The sequence below is a fragment of the Schistocerca piceifrons genome, chromosome 8, assembly GCF_021461385.2.
Source record: "Schistocerca piceifrons isolate TAMUIC-IGC-003096 chromosome 8, iqSchPice1.1, whole genome shotgun sequence".
Classification (NCBI taxonomy): Eukaryota; Metazoa; Arthropoda; class Insecta; order Orthoptera; family Acrididae; genus Schistocerca; species Schistocerca piceifrons.
This window is the reverse complement of record NC_060145.1, coordinates 399,024,419-399,044,122: the sequence shown is the minus strand read 5'-3', so window position 1 is coordinate 399,044,122 and position 19,704 is coordinate 399,024,419. Positions and strand designations below refer to the sequence as shown.

The following is a 19,704-nucleotide window of genomic DNA, read 5'->3' as shown; positions in this document are numbered from 1 at the left end:
GGCAACTCAAAATATTCTGCTGCAGAGTGTGCTCTACAGCATGACAGTCGTAACCTCAGTGCGTGTTTCATCACAAGTGCCATCTGGATTCTCCCCCCAGACACCAATTTTTCAGAACTCCACAAGTGGGAAGTAGCACTACAACATGTCCTAGGTTCTTGCCACCCACCTGTACATAATGTACATTAATTTCTTCCGTCTCGGCATTTCTACACGGTAACTACTACTTTCTTCACTAAGTTTTTGTTTTCTACTTTTTTTTTATTTTCTGACCTGTCAATTTTTCACCATCTCTTTACATGCAATGCTTTTAGCTTTCCACTCTTATTAACTCATTCACTATGTTTTAGCAGTAATCTCTGTCTTGCATATTATCCTGTGTTCCACCTTTAAGCTCTCAGGATCTTGGGATCTCATCCGGTGCAATCCCCAGCAATCAGTCTTTCCTTCTCATTCTGTCCGGTAAGTCTCCCCTGATGCAGGGTTCTAGGTGACTTTTCTGAACTCTACCCCTTTTCCTTAACCTCTCCAGTTCCATTCCCTTCACCCCTCTTCCTTCCCCTTCAACCCTTCTGCTGGAAGAAGGAGCCACAGTCTCTGAAAGCTTGCATGAGTAAAACCTTTTTTATATATGTGTTCTCCCGCTGCCACTTGGTGAGTAGATTTTTTATCTATCCATTTATGTTATATAACCAACAAGTTTGAGGTTCTGCCTTCCACCGAAACTGAAACGTTGCCAGTGAGGCTCACTTCTTGTGTCAAGAGAGGCAAGTGCAAAAGGGAAGGGGTCTAATCATTGTCGAGTGAAATGTACCCGTTAGGGAAATGCAGTAGCTAGCAAGCATCACCTTATGCACCCATTGATCCTGGGGATGTATGCGAAGTTGCAATACTTTGGGGGAGGGACCCTTATAAAATCCAAAGTTTTCAAGGCGGCAGTGTAACTAAATTTGGCACAGTTGTTAAGGCATGTTATATGGAAGCATACATACATTTTCATGCTTATTGAAGTTACAAATTTTTAATAATAAACAATTGTAATTTTTCAAGAAGGTGAGTACAAATGTTCCTTTCTTGAAAAATTTGTCAGAGCGAAATTAATGTATTTTTGTGCAAAGTTTGATATACCATTATTACGAATGTCTGTGGACCAGAATATTAATATCTTCTTTTGTTAGATTTCTACAGCTCTCCAAATTTCTGTGAAAAAAATTCTAATCTTAGGGCTTTTCTGTTACATGAAAGCCATAATATTGTAGTAAATGAAAATTCCTTCCAGAGAGTTTTTCACTATAGCATTGGCTAATTACATGCCAAATTTAAGTTTTATAATGCCAGTGGTTTGCGAGGAAAAGGTACATAAAGTTCGAAAATGTAAGTTATGGGAAACCAGAATCAAAGATTTGACAGTCTTTATACACTGAAGAGCCAAAGAAACTGGTACACCTGCCTAATATTGTGTAGGGCCCCCGCAAGCATGTGGAAGTGCCACAACATGACACGGCATGGACTCAACTAATGTCTGAAGTAGTGCTGGAGGAAATTGACACCGTGACTCCTGCAGAGCTGCTCATAAATCCGTAAGAGTACGAGGGGGTGAAGATCTCTTCTGAACAACAAGTTGCAAGGCATCCCAGATATGCTCAATAGGGTTCATGTTTGGGGAGTTTGGTGGCCAGCGGAAATGTGGGGGGACACAGTCATCAGAATGCACAATGGACATAAATGTATGCAGCTGATCAGACAAGATGCTTATGTTCGTGTCACCTGTCAGAGTCGTATCTAGACGTATCACTCCACACCATTACAGAGCCTCCACCAGCTTGAACAGTCCCCTGCTGACTTGCAGGGTCCATGGATTCATGAGGTTGTCTCCTTACCTGTACACGTCCATGTGCTCGATGCAATTTGAAATGAAACTCGTCCGACCAGGTAGCATGCTTCCAGTTATCAACAGTTCAACGTCAGTGTTGATGGGCTCAGGCAAGGGGTAGAGTGTTGTTTGTGCCGTCGTCAAGGGTACACGAGTGGGCCTTTGACTCCAAAAGCCCATATCAGTGATGATGTTTCGGTGAATGGTTCGCACGCTAATACTTGTTGATGGCCCAGCACTGAAATCTGCAGCAATTTGTGGAAGTGTTGCAATTCTGTCATGTTGAGTGATTCTCTTCAGTCGTCATTGGTCCCATTCTTGCAGGATCTGTTTCAGGCTGCAGCAATGTCAGAGATTTGATGTTTTACTGGATTTCTGATATTCATGGTATACTCATGAAATGGTCGTATGGGAAAACCCCACTTCATCGCTACCTTATAGATTCTGTATCCCATTGCTCATGTGCCGATTATAACACCATGTTCACATACACTTAAATCTTGATAACTTCCCATTGTAGCAGTGGTAACTGATTTAACAACTGCGCCAGACACTTGTCTTCTGTAGGCATTGCCGACTGCAGTGCCATATTCTGCCTGTTTACATATCTCTGTATTTGCATACGCATGCCTATACCAGTTTGTTTGGCATTTCAGTGTATTAGGCCATTCCTTATCTCGGTGAACTAGTGCAAACCATATGCATTTTCCTCATCATCCTTAAATAGTTTTTTCTTTGCTTGTCCTATTAGGTTAACCTGATTTTCAAATTGAGTTACAATAATGTGACCTGTGTCAGTTCTCGTTACCGATTTCCTTCAGTATCAACAGTGTTACAGCTCATGGATCAAATTCTAGCCACTGTAGAGTTTGTAGTCTGCCAAGGACAGCATAGTCAAAAACTAAACAAATGTCATACATTGCAACTTCATCGGCAATCGTCGAAATATGGTTTTCCTATCATTATGATTTCAGTCTTTTTTTTTTCTTTCACACACATTTGTAGAAGTTCTGGATCTGCTAAACGTCAAAATATTCCACATATTGTGACTGCATAAAACTGGAAGAAAACACCCCAGGAATAAATAATATGAGGAAAGAACAACAAAGGGGAATGGCCCCATGCAAACTTTCATTAATTATTATTTTTATCACACTTAGGTGTGCAATTGCAGTGTAATATTCAGGAACTAAAATTTCAACACCATGTAGTAAATGAAAATTCAATAAAATTTTTGTCACAATTTTGCTTGCTTTCTTGTACATCCCCCCTTAAAGATGTTGAAGAGGCTGTTTCTGCAGCCATTGAGGGATACAGGGTGCAACTTACTGCAGATTGTGGTGCACGTTGAAACAAACAATGCTTATCACATGGGCTCTGTGATCATAAGTGGATCATTCCAGTGACTGGAAGAGATGGTTGAGAAGAACAGTATATTCAGAGAGTTTCAACCAAGTGCACTATCTGCAACATTGTCCCCAGAACTGATCTTGGCCTCATGCATGTAAGTTGAGTGGAAGGCCTGAACCATGATATATGACTGGGACATACCATTACAGGTATAGGCTGGACCTGGTGGTATCTCGTATGACACCTTTCGACTATGTTTAGCCAATAGTCTTTTCATCAATGCTTGGACCAGTTTTGAGCTTAGTCTTAAGCAGAAGTCTCAACACGACGACTAACACAGAAGTGTTTGTCAGTCTCCTGTTGTAACTTTAGCAAACCTTGCACAGATCATGTACTACATTTCATTAGCCAGCTTGTGTTTTCAGTGCTGTGATTCAAATTAGTTAATAAAACAGGTGTCACATTAGGAAGCGTCCATCCACTCACTCCGCACCAATTTTCATTAGTCTGGGGAGGGGTCATAACTATTTTGTGAGTATGTGTGTGATGGGCCTTAAGCCATTGCTATACTTCTTCCTTTCCCGTTAAGCAGTTTTACTCACTGACTGTACCTTCTCAGACTTATTCTGTAGGACAGATTCCTTGGAGACAACCTAGCTTGCTTTTAGGATTCCTATTATGGCTTTTCGCACCTTGTCCCATTATTTTACATGACATATTTAGTTTAACTTATATTTGATCCCCTCATCTAGGTTTTCAAATTCTTTTACAGACTGTATGGGCCATGTGAGGAAAGTCTCCCACTACGCAGCATGGTAGCCAGTACATATGAAGGGGAGGGGGGGTTGTCGGGTACTCACACGGTGGTAAGCCCACTCCCCCCCCCCCCCCCCCCAATCCCCCCCTCCCTCCAGATCATGCATGGTTCACGCTATTGATACCCAAGCTGTCACCTCTACATGCTTTCCAAGAAGTAGGTGCCTGTCCATTTGGGAGCACTGGTACTCTGGGCACTGTTCATCAAGCCAGGTAGCCTTTGTTCTGGCTGGGTGGCACCTCTGGGGAGAATCCTCGTTCAGAATAGGCAGCATCATAGCAGGTATTTAACAACATGAAACAAACAATGTTATCAACCAGTGGCCTTGAGGCTCTGGAAATCTCTTCAGACAGACCACAATCATTAACTTGTTAGAAACTTTACCTCCTTGACCACACAGTGGAAGAGAAACAAAACCAAATGCCTTGCAGATATTTACTATTCTCAGTTTCTGTTCTGTGCCTGTCACTCTACTAAGTGAATGTTCTCTGTGGAGAATATTAAAAACATGTATGGTGAGCTATCTTCCTTAAGTAAATTAAGAAATGGTTTCATCTTCATTAAGATGATTAAGATTCTACCCAGTCCCAACTTTACTCTCTTGGAAACAACTTGGTGATGTACCTTTTACCATAATGCTCAACAAGGACTTAAACATGGTATTAGGATAAATTTTTCACCAGGACTTAATACTGTAGATATATGAAGATTTCCACAAACACTTGGAGAGCGAGCAATCCGCTTTGTATGTCGAGGCCTGCAAGAAAACAAGTTTGACACCAGTGCATTCATGCTTGTTTTAGAGATAGATTTGCTTTCAGAGAAGGTCAAAATCGTGGTTTACTGCTGCGATGTGAAGCCATATTTCCCATCCTTGATGTGATGTTTTAAATGCCAGCACTTCATGCATATTTCTTCCCTGTGTTCACACAACCCAGCTTGTGCAGACTTGCCAGCCACTCATGAAAATTGAGTTGTGCGAATGACCACCCAGAACTGTATTGCCTTTATGAAGGAACATAAAATCCAGGAACTGAAGGTTACAAATCACCTCTCACATTTTGAAGCTTGGCAAAAATATGTTTGATTGTATTCAGTCTCTGTGATATTGACTTTTGCGACCACTGTGGCCAGGTCTTTGACAGTACCTGGCGCATGTGCTCCCCTGACATCACTCTCTGTAGTCACGCACTTAACTTGACCATGGGGGCAATAGACCATCCCCTCTCATGATTCCTGCAGCACCGTCGTCAGTATCCTGCACTCGGTCAGAGAAGCATCCTCCTCCTCAAGTGCCTACCTGTGACAGGACACCCATTCAGGAACCTTCACTCTGAAAATCCACAGATCAGCAACCCACCACCAACCACTTGCTGATGGAGCCACAACTTTTGGGTCCTAGCGCTGCCCACTCTTCTTCCATTTCTACACCCACAACAGATATGCCCTCATGAGTCGAGACCACCAAAAGATGTGAAACAGAAAAAGAAGAATCAAAGAGAATGCTATTCCAGTGACCCAGGAGATGCCAAATCCTCCCATGCTATTAGATTCCAAATTGATATTTGTTGAGGTTGTTCCGTGACAGGTGACAGGTGATCATGCAACGTGACCTGTCCTCCTGACCCTTTCATGCCCCCTTTAACCACTAGACACTCAAAGCTATGGTCCAGTGGAAATGCATGTAATGGATATTACTGTCACCTGCCAGAACTACAACAACTAATGTCCTCTTGTTTCACGATCTGTGTTGCTCTCAAAGAAACACAGTTCACTGATGACCATTCTCTGACTCTGTGAGGTTATAGTGTATTCTGTCGGAACAATACTGGCCCCAAGAGAGCACCTAGAGGGGCCTGTACATTGGTTCACATAAATGTCATGCATTGGTGGGTGACCTCACATATCTCGTTGGAAGCAGTAGCAGTGCAAGTACAAATTACACCAGAGGTCAGCATTTATAATATTTATTTACATCTAGGGAGGTGACTTATTTACCTTGAGATGCAGATCTTAATCCAACAACCCCCCTCCCCCTTTTCTCAGCAGTACTTTACTGCTTCACCTGAAAGGGACCTTCTGTTTGACCAGCTTCTTTCCACTCTCAATCTATGTCTTCTTATCTATGGTATTCCTACCCACTTTAAAGCTACCCACCTTTCCAGCTACCAACCTTGTGATCTCTTACCCCAACCTCATGGCATACTACAATGGTCACTGTGCAATGATCTTTGTGACAGTGACAAGTTTCAAATTATCCTGTCGCTTTCTTGTTGTGGCTTGATGGACTTCAAACCACAGTGAGCTCTTCAAAGAGCCAGCTAGCAGTTAGAGCCAGCTGGCAGTTGTATACCATCATCTTTACCCCCCTTGTCAGACTGCATTGATGAGGTTGTGGAAGACTTCTTTGATACTCTCACCCACATTGCTGGAACCATCATCTCCCAATCTATGAGCCCACTCAGCTGTCAGCTAGTGCCATGGTGTACCAAAGATATTGCAGCAAGCTATTCAGTATCATCAAAGAGCCCTGCAATATCTCAAGTGACATCGTTCACAGATCGCCGTCATCACTTTTAAGTGGCTCTATGCTAAGGTGCACTATCTAATTAAACATACTGTCCTTGGTCACTTCCTTCATGCCAGTATATCTACCCATGTGTTGATTCTTGCAGAACACCTATGACCTAGTTTGCTGTTACACCGGCATCCTCTTCTTACTGGCTATCTTTTGACTGCATAAAAGACAAGGTAAATATATCCCTCTATACTTTATCCCTCATCATGCTGAATTATCTAATGGACATTTAACTGTTAGGAACTGCTTCAGGCCCTTGACTCATTCTACAACATGGTGCCAGCCCTGATCGATTCTTAATTAATGATGCAACATCTGAATTTTACTCAAACACTCCTTCTCAGGGTCTTCAGCTTATTTGGTTAGAAGCTGCTTTCACTTCTCAGTATTGTTATCCCAGTCCTTGAACTAGGCAAAATCCCAATGTCCATTGACAGCTATCAACTGATTAGCCTCACTGCTCTGTAATCTTCTTGAAAGGATGGTAGTCTGACAGTTGTGCTGGGTGCTCAGATTGTGGGGCCTCAACAGATCATCTCATTAGGTTGGGACCAGCAATCTGACAGACTTTTTCTAAATGGCAACACATCAGCACACACTTTTTAACTTACATGAGGCTTATAACACGGCTGAGCGCCATCACATTTTACTTACCCTCCATGACTGGGACTTAAACTTTATTAGTCAGATTTTATCCCCAGTTGTTTTGGTGTAGAGTTGGTGTATCACTCAGCTTCCCAGGGGTCCAAGAGAATAGTATCCTGCAGGGATCTGTGCTGAGTGTTACACTCTTCCTAATCACTGACAATGAGTGATCACTCCTGTTCTGTATGTCAACAACTTTTAAATCTGGCAAAGCTCACATATGTAGCCTTAGCTTTACATTAGCTCCCAGGTGCCATCTGCCTGCACTTGGACCCTTTTCAATAGCTTCCATTTCTCTGTTTCAAAAACACATGACATGCATTGCTGTCATTGTACAATGACCCATCCCAATCCAGAGCTCAGCCAGGTTACCCAACGCTTGAATGTTGTTGCAAAGTCCTGAGTTTTGGGACTTCTGATTGAAAAAAAAAAAATCTGACACGGCTGTGGATCATGCTACAATCTTCCATATTTACTGGGCGTGGTCTTGCCACAGTTAGATTATGGTTGGCAGGTCTATGGCTCAGCAGCATATTCAGCTTTGAAATTATTGGATCCAGTCCATCATCATAGAGTATGACTGGTCACTGGCATGTTCCACACTAGCTCAAGAGACATTTTCCTTGCTAAATCCTGAATCTTCCCTCTTTAGTCCTGATGTCACCAACTTTTGCTCACTAAGAGAAGCAAGAGGTCAAGCAAACAAGGAAGTCTGCTAAGAAAAAGGACCCTCCAGTGGGCCCAGCACCACCACTCCCTACAAATTCTACATCCGTGGATGAGGTGGAGATCTTGGCGTCCCCTGAGGCCCTGGATCTCACTGATGCCTCATCCTCCATAGGAATGGATACAAATACTCAGTCGGTGACAGCAGGTGACCCTGAGGCATAACCTGCCTCCTTGCATGCTTCATGCCTCCCTAGCCTCATGATAATGTCATCCTCCAGTGCATTGCCTTCCAGAAAACCTGGTTCCCAGCAAAGCGGACCTCTACGCTTCGCGGCTATAGGGGATATTACAAGAACCGTAGCGACCATATTAGCATGCCAGGTGGAGTTTGTGTCTATGTCTTGAACTCAGTATGCATTAAACCTGTTACCCTTCAAACCCCTCTTGAAGCTGTGGCTGTCAGATAAGTATGACGTAGGAAATGACTGACTGCAATGTTTCCTCCAGATGGTGCAGTACCCCTGAACGCATTGGCTGCACTGATTCATCAACTTCCTAAATCCGTCCTACTTTTGGGAGATTTTAACACCCATAACCCCTTGTGGGGTGGTGCTGTGCTTACTGGCCGAGGTAGAGATGTCGAAACTTTCCTGTGTCAACTCGACCTCTGCCTCCTAAATTCTGGGACCCCCACACATTTCAGTGTGGCTCATGGCACTTACTCGGCCATTGATTTATTCCTCTGCAGCCCAGGACTTTTGCCATCTGTCCACTGGAGAGCCCACAATGACTTGTGTGGTAGTGGCTACTTTCCCATCTTCTTGTCACTCCCACAGCACCATTCCCCCAAAGTCTACAAAATGTGCTTTAAACAAGGCAGACTGGGAAGCTTTCACCTCTGGTGTCACCGTTGAATCTCCCCCACATGGTACCATCGATGTGGTAGTTGAGCAGGTCACTAGAACAATCGTTTCTGTGGCAGAAAACATGGTCCCATGTTCTTTACGGTGCTCCCAGTGAAAGTCAGTACCTTGGGGGTTGCCAGAAAGCACTGAGGCCATTAAAGAGTGTCAGCAAGCTCTACAACAACATAAGTGGCACCCTTCCCTAGAGCACCTAACAGCTTTTAATTGGCTTCTTGCCCGCTTTCACCAGCTTATAAAAAGACAGAAACAGGCGTGTTGGGACAGGTACATCTCAACCATTGGGTGCTATATGTCACCTTCCCAAATCTAGACGAATATCAGATGTGTTTGTGGGTACCAGACCCCGACAGGTGTTACTGTCACTAACATCAATCGCAGGTTATCTGCTGACACAAATGCAATTGCCTAGCACTTTGCTGAGCACTATGCTCGCGCCTCCGCATCAGAGAATTATCCCCCAGCATTTCGCACCCTCAAATGGCGGATGGAAAGGAAAGCCCTCTCGTTTACTGAACGTCACAGTGAACCCTATAATGCTCCATTTACAGAGTGGGCGCTCCTTAGCATCCTTGCACATTGCCCCGACACAGCTCCTGGGTCAGATTGGATCCACAGTCAGATGATCAAACATCTCCTGGGTCAGATTGGATCCACAGTCAGATGATCAAACATCTCTTGTCCGACTACAAGTGACATCTCCTCGTCATCTCCAACCAGATCTGGTGCGATGGCATCTTTCCATCACAATGGTGAGAGAGCACCATCACTCCAGTGCTCAAACCCGGTAAAAAAACCCACTTGATGTGGATAGTTATCAGCCAATCGTTCTCACCAACGTTCTTTGTATGCTGTTAGAATGTATGGTAAGTAGGTGGTTGTGTTGGGTCCTGGAGTCACATGGCCTACTGGCTCCATGCCAGGGCAGTTTCCACCAGGGTCTCTCTACCATTGGTGATCTAGTTTCCCTCGCGTCTGCCATCAGAACAGCCTTTTCCAGGTGCCAACACCTGGTTGCCATCTTTTTTGATTTACAATAAGCTTACAACACGACTTGGTGACATCATATCCTTGCCACATTATCTGAGTGGGGTCTCTGGGGCCCGCTCCCGATTTTTATCCAAAATTTCCTATCGCTCCTTACTTTCCATGTCCAAGTTGGTGCCTCCCATAGTTCCCCCCGTATCCAGGATAATGGAGTCCCGCAGGGCTCTGTATTGAGTGTATATCTATTTTTAGTGGTCATTAACAGTCTAGCAGCAGCTGTCGGGCCATTGGTCTATGGGGGACTGATGACCTTAGGTGTTTAGTCCCCCTTAAACATCCCAACAACCACCACCACCACCATTGGTCTAATCTTCTCTGTATGCAGACGACTTCTGCGTTTCGTACTGCACCTCCGGTACTGGTGTTGCCGAGCGGTGCCTACAGGGAGCCATCCACAAGGTGCAGTCATGTGCACTCTAGCCCACGGCTTCCAGTTTTCAGCCGCAAAGTCATGTGTCGTGCCCTTCTGTCGGCATCTTACCGTTCATCTGGAACCAGAACTTTACCTTAATGACGATCCACTCACGGTAGTGGAGACATATCGGTTCTTAGGACTGGTTTTTGATGCCCGATTGATGTGGCTTCCTCATCTTTGTCAGCTGAAGCAGAAGTGCTGGCAGCACCTCAATTCCCTCCACTGCCTGAGCAACACAAACTGGGGTGCAGATCGCTCTGCGGTTCGGCGGCGCTTTTCAGAGTTGCGTTTACTCAACCCATTACACCACTGTGGCGGTTGACAGACAACAGGAGCTTTTAGGACGAGTCCACTGACCAGCATCCTGGTGGAGACAGGAGTCCCTCCATTGAAGGTTAGGCATGCACAACTGCTTGCCAGTTACGTTGCACAAATTCATAGTTTGCCTGAGCATCCGAATTACTGTCTCCTTTTCCCATCCATGGTGGTTCATCTCTCACATCAGAGGCCCAGGCCAGGGCTTAAGATTGCGGTTTGCGTCCAATTTCTTCTGTCTTAAGTGGAGTCCTTGCCTTTACCACCTATACTCAAGGACCTTCACGTACACCATCATGGTGTACACCTAGGCCGAAGCTTCGCCTGGACCTTTCACATGGTCCTAAGGACTCAGCTAAACCCGCAGCTCTCTCCTGTCGCTTCCTCTCAATTCTTGACATGTACCTGGACCATGAAGTGACGGCTCAATGGCTGATGGTCACACTGGCTTCATGTTTGTTTCTGGAGGACATATTGAACAGCACTCCTTACCAGATGGCTGCAGTGTTTTCACTGCAGAGCCGGTGTCCATTTTTCGTGCTCTTGAGCGCATCTGCTCATGCTCTGGTGAGTCGTTTCTTCCCTGTAGTGACTTCTTGAGCAGCCTATAAACTATCGACCAGTGCTACCCCTGCCACCCTTTGGTAGTGACGATCCAGGAGTCCATCTGTGCCCTGGAACTGTCCAGTCGTTCCGTGGTGTTTGTGTGGACCCCAGGCCATGTCAGAATCCCAGGAAATGAACTTGCCAACAGGCCAGCCAAACAGGCTACACGGAAACCGCTTCTGGAGATAGGCATCCCTGTAACCGATCTGCGATCATTATTACGCCGCAAGGTTTTTCAGCTTTGGGAGACAGAATAGCATAATCTCAGTATGCACAACAAACTACGAATGTGTGGAAGACCTCCATGCAGGCCTCTTGCAGGGACTCTGTGGTTCTCTGCCGGCTCCGCACTGGCTAACACATGGCTACCTCCTCCTTCGCAAGGACCCACCTTGGTGTCACTGTGGCTCACATATGACTGTCGTCTACATCTTTCTGGACTGCCCACTTTTAGCCACTCTGCGGTGGACTTCTAACCTTCCCAGCATCCTACCTTTGGTGTTAAGCGACAATGCCTCAACAGCAGATTTATTTTTATGTTTTATTCGTGAGGGTTTTTTTTATTGTACCATATAAGGGTGGGCATTTAGCATTCTCTCAGAGGTCGCCACTCTCCCTCCATTTTAACTCTGTCACACTTTCTTTGCATTTGTTTGTCGTCGTGGTCATCTTTTCCCTACATTTGTTTATCTCACCTTGTCTTTTTGGGGTGGACATTTTAATGTGTTGCAGAGTGGCTAGCTCATCCTGTTTCATTATTGTGATCAGCCAACCCAGACCATATGCTCTATGGTTCAGTACCTTCATCCACTTTTTCTTGTGGTGTATGTTTTCCCTGTTTTGTTGTTCGTTCCATTCACTTTCTTTTTAGGTGTGGTACTGGGTGTTTTTGTACCTTGAGCCTTGCTTGTGTCAGGAAAAAGGGACTGATGACCCTGTAGTTTGGTCCCCTTATACCCCAAACCAACCAACCAATCTTGCTCACTTATGCAATCACTATCTGACAATTTCTTTATCATCAAACTTATCAAGTTCTTTCTGCATACACGGGGCATTGACCACCTGACACATGCATGTGAATGAGATGTCCCAGGTGGAATGCACTTCGAGGCCCTCTCCAGAATCTTCACCTAATCTCTTTCAAATGTGCTCCCGGTGTTTCCTCTGATGTTTCACCTTGGTTAGTACTCAGTCCATGAATCAGGACTGATCTATTTCACAAAACATAAGTTTCAGTGCCACTATGACCTTATGACATCCATTCCTCTACAGGAAAATCTGGGTGCTGCTGTCATATGGTCTTTAAAACCATGGATAGGATGGGATATGCTTTTACAATTCCCACCAGTCAGGGACAGCGTCTGTTGCTGGTAACATGTAGTGTTTTTTATGGTGGGACTGACAGCAATTGACACAGCCATGCATTTTATCAAACAGACCTCGCTCGACTATGTTTTAATTTGTAGTGACTGAATGAGCAGTCTGCAGGCTATTGATTGAAGATATTGTTGTCACCCAATGATGTAAGTTATTCCTCTCTCTCTCTCTCTCTCTCTCTCTGACCTTAGTTGTATTGCCTGCTCAGTTGTCTGTGTCCCAAGTTATATGAATAATATGAATAGTGCAAGGAATGAGCTGGTGAACTGACGAACTTTTTGGCTGCAGCAGCAATTAGTTGCCCAAGGTTCTCTTTGGCGAATGGGGATAGCAATCTGATAAGTAATGTTTGCTTTACCCATATGTAACACTTTGACTCTAGCAGATCTGCAGTGTGACTGGCTGTGGGAGACGATGGCCACCATTGCATGCAAAGCCGCGGGTGACCCTCACCTGGCCTTACCCCCCTACTGACCTGATTATTACTCTCACCTTATTTTATTATTTATTGTTGGTCCTACTGATATCCATTACAGTTTTAGCCTTTTCGCTTTATTGTTATGAATCTCCTGGCTGTAATGCATCCTTTAATCTGTAACTGTCTTCGTATTTAATTTGGTTGATGCAGGGCCAGATGTGGGTAGGATTTCTCTCACCACGGATTAGCTCTGGAAGACCCCTCAGTAATTTCCCTTCGCTTTAAATTATTTCTCAGCTTTGGCATGCATATTGTTTTCAGGGCCTTTATTTTACCACTCTTACATACTTTTATAATACAGTCAAATTTCTGGCTGACGTCACTAACTCCAGATGAATTATCTCTTGACCGAGGCACCAATGACATTGGTGTTAAGTCCTTTAACCCTGAACCAACCAACCAGTTTTCATCTACAAGGAAAGGTAAATCTCATGGAAGTGCCTTTTTTTCCCCCTTGAATAATGACCATGCAGGGACATCTGGCTGTTGTTTCTTCCACAAATGTTCCATAAACGTTCAAAAATGTACACCAACTGTTACGAAGTTCTGAAGCTTTCCACTGTTGTTTACATTTACATTTGGTAATTATTGAGTTGAGATGTCAGTGCCATTAGTTGCACATGATTCAAGTACAGCTTTATGGGTTGCAAAATCTTCAAATACAGGGTGTCTGGAAAAATGTGTCACATAGTCCTATAGGAGATAGTGTTGGTCAAAACTAGAAGAAACGTTCCTGTAGTTATGTGTGTGCAAACCAATACCTGTTGAGGTAGTGGCTATTTCATTTGTGACAAGTAATGAGCAGTTTTCAGTGGTGAGATAAAGCAGGATTCACAAGAGATGGCAAGTAAATTATAACAGTACGCACATACGTGCAAATGCAAATCATTGAGCTGTCATGGGTCATCAGGATCACTTCAGTAAAATTTATGGGCAAGAACTGTCTATGACATACTCATTGGGCCATACACTTTACCAAACAGATTAACAGGTGCTGTGTAACACCAGTTTACACAGTGAATTACCAGCACTATTGGGGAACGTTACTGTTGCAGACAGAAGTGACTGTGGTTTGTACCCTACTGGGCACCACAGCATTTTCATGTATCATGGAACAGTACCTCACCACAACATTTTGTGGGTGATGGATTGGTTGGTGAGGTCCAGTAGCATGGCTTCTCTGTTTATTGGAACTGACTGTTAGATTTCTAATTATAGGGACAATTAAAGGTATTGGTCTATACACAAACATCAATAGTGAGTAGATATTACAGGAGTGTGTAAGCAATGCATGCGATGCAGTTCAAATGGAGCCAGGTGTATTTAGGATTCACTGCAAAGAAGGGCTGGAGGATGTGTCAGGATGCATTGTGATGACATATGGTTCTGCAAATAGTGTTTAGTCCTGTGTAACAGACAAATGGGAATGAGTGGACAGATTGGCCCCTATCTTAACAGGTATTGGTTTCCAGATATATCATTACAGGAACTTTTCTTCTAATTTTGATTGATACTATCTCTTGTAGGAATATATGACACTTTTTACTAAAAACCCTCTGTATGTAATGTCAAATTCGTGCAGGTTGTCATTAGCTAGACGAGTTTTCACTGGATGTGTAGTCTACAGTAAAACCATGTATCACCTGCAGCTATAAAACAGCTGCCTAAATAGTATACACAAATCAGTAAGATGAAAATGTGAGCAACATATTGAAATGGTGTAAGCTTTGTGCAGTTGGACATGAGTTTGAGTGCATGGGAGGGCCATCTACTCCTGGCATCTGTTACTGATACACAAGGATTTGTCATTAGTTTCCTTTATATTACCCTCTTCCACAACAGCAGTGCAATTCATTGTCACTAACCATTCTACATTATTTTTTACAAGTGGATATTCTCACTCTCAGTATTTGTCTCTTCATCATTAAGGCTGACATGTTAGGAATAATTAGTGTGTCCTCATGAAACAGTGTGATACAATACTACAAGAACTTAAACCATTAATTTCTATTACACTTTGCCTTGATTGTTATTGATGACATATATTTGATACCGAACAAAACACACACACACACACACACACACACACACACACACACACACACACACACACTTCTTTACTTACTTACTTACTTACTTACTTTTGCTCTTTTGAATGCTAATAGAATAGTTTGCAAACTATATATTGATAATGTGTATTTGTTTTAGGTGCAAATGGAAGTTACTTCTTGGTTTGTACAAGATCAGCTGAAGGGTGACAATGTAACTGAACTGCGCATTAAATTTGTGAAGAGACTAGAAGATGCCATACCAGCAGGAGAAGACTGAATGAAACTCTTGAGTTTTTTGAGAAATTACAGTAGGCATCAGAAAACCTCATGATATTCAACATTCCATTGTCCTGCAGGAAGGAGTGGAAGTGCTGGTTTTTTTGTCATTGTTTGGATCAAAACTGTAATGCCAAAAACGAGGAGAGAGAACCACATATGTGTGGTATAAGAAGCCCGTGTGCTATTATGTTTGTATTGTGTGGAAAGCAAACCTGATGTAATCGTGTTATATTGGAACATCTATCCTTCTTTGTTTGTCTGAGACAACCGTCAGCATTATTTCTTTTTGTCCTTGAAGCGCTGTATTCTGTATGACAGTATTTATGGAGTTTAGAGTCATTTTTGGGAGATGCAAGAAGTATGTTACTTTCTTAGATATTGAATTCAAATATATGTGCTTTCACCTTACTTTAAAGGCAAGTAAGGACTTCTTATTAAGTAGTTAATGATTTGTATGTTTCCACAATATTTTAGTTACATAGATTTTGTATGGTGCAGTAACAAATGTTGTTTATAACTAAGTATTGAAAGAACTTCCAGGAATTTACGAAATTAATTGAGGTCATTAGGCTTTCTCAACTTATTTTACGTTCTCCCTCCTTTCTCTCTCTCTCTCTCTCTCTCTCTCTCTCTCTCTATCTATCTATCTATCTATCTATCTATCTATCTATCTCATATGTACATAAAATTATAAAAATCCCTCCCTCTATGTTCTCCTTCTTTCCTCCACATATTATTTTCACCACCAAAATTAAACAAGGAGCTTGCTAAATAAATATTTTTGCAAGCACTGTTGATGTATAACAAGAAAAAGGGAGTGGAATGGTGCAAATTCATCAAAAATTTAAATAGTCTTTATTTGAGCAGTAGCTACTCAGAGTTTCCAGAGGATTTCGTGCTTTTTTTGTATAGGGAGGAAGGTGGAAAATTTCTGAAATAAATTGTTGGCTTCATTTTGCATGTTATATTCTCCTGAAACCTGGCAATTCTTCCTTTGATAGATGGTGGATGCATCCAACACAATGTTTTATTTGTTATTTTATGTTGTATGATTTTGTTCAATATATTTTAAAATTTAAATGGAGTTTTATATGATGATGTACCACAATTATCTTTCTTTCCACAGATTGTGAAAATATTTGAAATATTTTTCTGTCATTATATCAGTGATTTTTGTTGCATATATATATATATATATATATATATATATATATATATATATATATATATATATATATATATATAAAAACAAAGATGAGGTGACTTACCGAACAAAAGCCCTGGCAGGTCGATAGACACACATACATACACACAAAATTCAAGCTTTCGCAACAAACTGTTGCCTCATCAGGAAAGAGGGAAGGAGAGGGGAAGACGAAAGGAAGTGGGTTTTAAGGGAGAGGGTAAGGAGTCATTCCAATCCCGGGAGCGGAAAGACTTACCTTAGGGGGAAAAAAGGACAGGTATACACTCGCACACACGCACATATCCATCCACACATACAGACACAAGCAGACGTCTGCTTGTGTCTGTATGTGTGGATGGATATGTGCGTGTGTGCGAGTGTATACCTGTCCTTTTTTCCGCTCCCGGGATTGGAATGACTCCTTACCCTCTCCCTTAAAACCCACTTCCTTTCGTCTTCCCCTCTCCTTCCCTCTTTCCTGATGAGGCAACAGTTTGTTGCGAAAGCTTGAATTTTGTGTGTATGTTTGTGTTTGTTTGTGTGTCTATCGACCTGCCAGGGCTTTTGTTCGGTAAGTCACCTCATCTTTGTTTTTATATATAATTTTTCCCACGTGGAATGTTTCCTTCCATTATATATATATATATATATATATATATATATATATATATATATATATATATATATATATATATATATATAGTCAGGTTTGTGTGTAGTATGTGTAAACATAAAAGGCTCTCAGTAATTCCTCAACTTTGACTCTTGCAGGTCCACTTGGTTATAAACAGCTTAATATGTGACTTGCTGCTTAACTGATTGAGAACTTTGGCCTGAGGCATAATTCCATTTTCTGTGCTGCAGTGCTTTATAATTATCTTTTTTTCCCTCCTTGATTTGGGAAAGGAAGAGTGGCAGTCATTTTTTCATTTCATTGACGTGTTTGTGGTACATTTTTATACAACCATAAAGTCATAAATTTCTTGTATCCAATTGTATGTTAATTTGTTTATTGTTAATACATACAATGCAAATGACTGGTTAAATGTGTAAAATAAAATTGGAGACTTGTACTCAGTTACTGTCTTTATTTCTGAGGATAGTATGGAAATCTGTATATGTGTAAACAAGTGTGTGTGTGTGTGTGTGTGTGTGTGTGTGTGTGTGTGTCCAGGATCACTGCCCAAATCTCTGGATTGATTTCAACAAAGTTTGACACACAAACAGCAAACTTCGCAAGTGTAAGCGCTGTGGGGTTTATAACCTCCTAGCTCTGATAGGAATGTGGTCTGCCCTATCGAATTGCTTTGCGTGGAAGCTTGCACATCAGAGGGCAAGAAACAGTTTTCCAGCTCCTGATGTGGAGGCTGCCCAACATGGCAGGCATGTTGTGTTTGAGTAGTATCAGGGTGCTTTATTGGCCTGTTTTGCAAGGGCTACACATGTGGATGAGCATGGCTAGTAGAAGGACAGGGAGAGAGCGGAGCAGGAGAAGATGGATAGTGAGAGAGAGTGGCAGGAGGGGATGGACATGGAGAGAAGGAGAAGGGGGAGGAGGAGATGGACAGAGAGAGTGGGAGGAAGGGATGAAGAGAAAGATGGAGGTGGAAGGATGTGAACAGATAGACGGGGAGGAAGAAGTGACCACAGAGAGGGGAGATGAGGAGATGTGTGGAACGTGTATGTGGGTGAAGCCATAGGGTACAGGAAGATTGTTTCAGGTTCTGTTTATATTATTTGAAACAAAATCTTGGAAGTGCAAGAAAATAATAGTGTTATCTGCTTCGAGACATATATGTTATCAAAGAAATAGAAAGTAGCTCAAACTATATAAATTCTTGCATTTATGAAAAATTTTGCGATACTGCTGATATTTGATTTATGGCCAAGCCTGAGAATTATGACTTGGACCACGGCCTTACACCAGTAAATCAAATATCAGCAATATCGCAAATACTGGCCGTGAAATCCTACATTGTATGAGTTTTGGAATTACTGTGCTACTCTAAATATTTTATATAGTGTTGTCCAGAAAGATGTTATCATTTATTTCGGATTGACTTTTATTTTATTTATTGTAATATAAAATCACTCACTATGTATACAAGTCCAAATGAAGCTAGTGCACTTCTTCGACCTTGTAATCCTTGGTTGTCAGTGCATGTGTGAAGTCTTTTCATCGTAATGGGCATAGCTCTTTCACACGTTTCCCTAGGTACAGAATATACAACTGGTGTTATGCATTCTTTAAGACATTAAAGTCAGTAGGTATTGTGGCATACACGTGTTCTTTCACCACTCCCCATAAGTAGAAATCACATGGAGTCAAATCAGATGACCTTGGTGGCCGCGACAAAGGTCAGCCTCTTTCAGTCCAGCATCTACAAATGTTTCATCCAAATAAGTTTGAACCTTTAAGGAATAATGTGGTGGTGCACCATCTTGCTAGAAGTAACTTTATGTTGCGATAAGGAGGGGAAGATTATCAACAACCAGATCCTTCAACATGCCTAGGTAAGAATCTCATATTACAGTCTGATCATTTAAAAATTGTGGGGCAAGTACTCCAAACTTCGAAATACAGTACCATACACTAACTTTTGGAGAGGATTGAGCGTGACCTCTTAGTTCATGAGGATTGTCTGTATGATGCAGTTGTGGTTACTCACATCGCCGTTGACATAAAGAACTTAAAATAAATGTCTACATGTATAATTTCCAAAAACACTTCTGCAGCTCTCACATGAGCAATTTTTGTCAGCATAATATAGCACCTGTGTCATGATCTCTCAGCTTTTCTTGGCATGATTGATTAATAGTGTGCTTCCAGGTGTTCAGCTAAGTTGCTGTTTTCCATTTTTTTGCAGAATATTTTGACTGACTGACCCAGCAGTCTTCAGGTGCTATGAGTTTTGCTTTTATGTGCAATTGCTGGCTGTACTCCAATGAGCTCTTAGATATTGTTGGTCTCATGCCCCTATTTATAACAGAGTGATGTTCCCGATGTCCACTGTGCCCTTTGATGCTCTTTTGTTTTACATAGCACCCACTGATACTAGGTAAAATGTAAATTCCCTCGGTGTTTTCCAACTCTG

General features: G+C 42.3%; 1 protein-coding gene across 2 annotated transcripts in view; it reads left to right on the top strand.

The window, feature by feature from the left end:
* LOC124711220 (trafficking protein particle complex subunit 3) overlaps positions 1–16,267 on the top strand; it is a 34,392-nt gene extending 18,125 nt beyond the window's left edge. For both annotated transcript variants that reach the window (XM_047241176.1, XM_047241177.1), the window contains exon 4: positions 15,302–16,267. In XM_047241176.1, coding sequence (XP_047097132.1) covers positions 15,302–15,421 — 120 coding nt within the window. In that variant the 3' untranslated portion in view covers positions 15,422–16,267. The remainder of the gene's footprint in view (positions 1–15,301) is intronic.
* Positions 16,268–19,704: the final 3,437 nt, after the last annotated feature.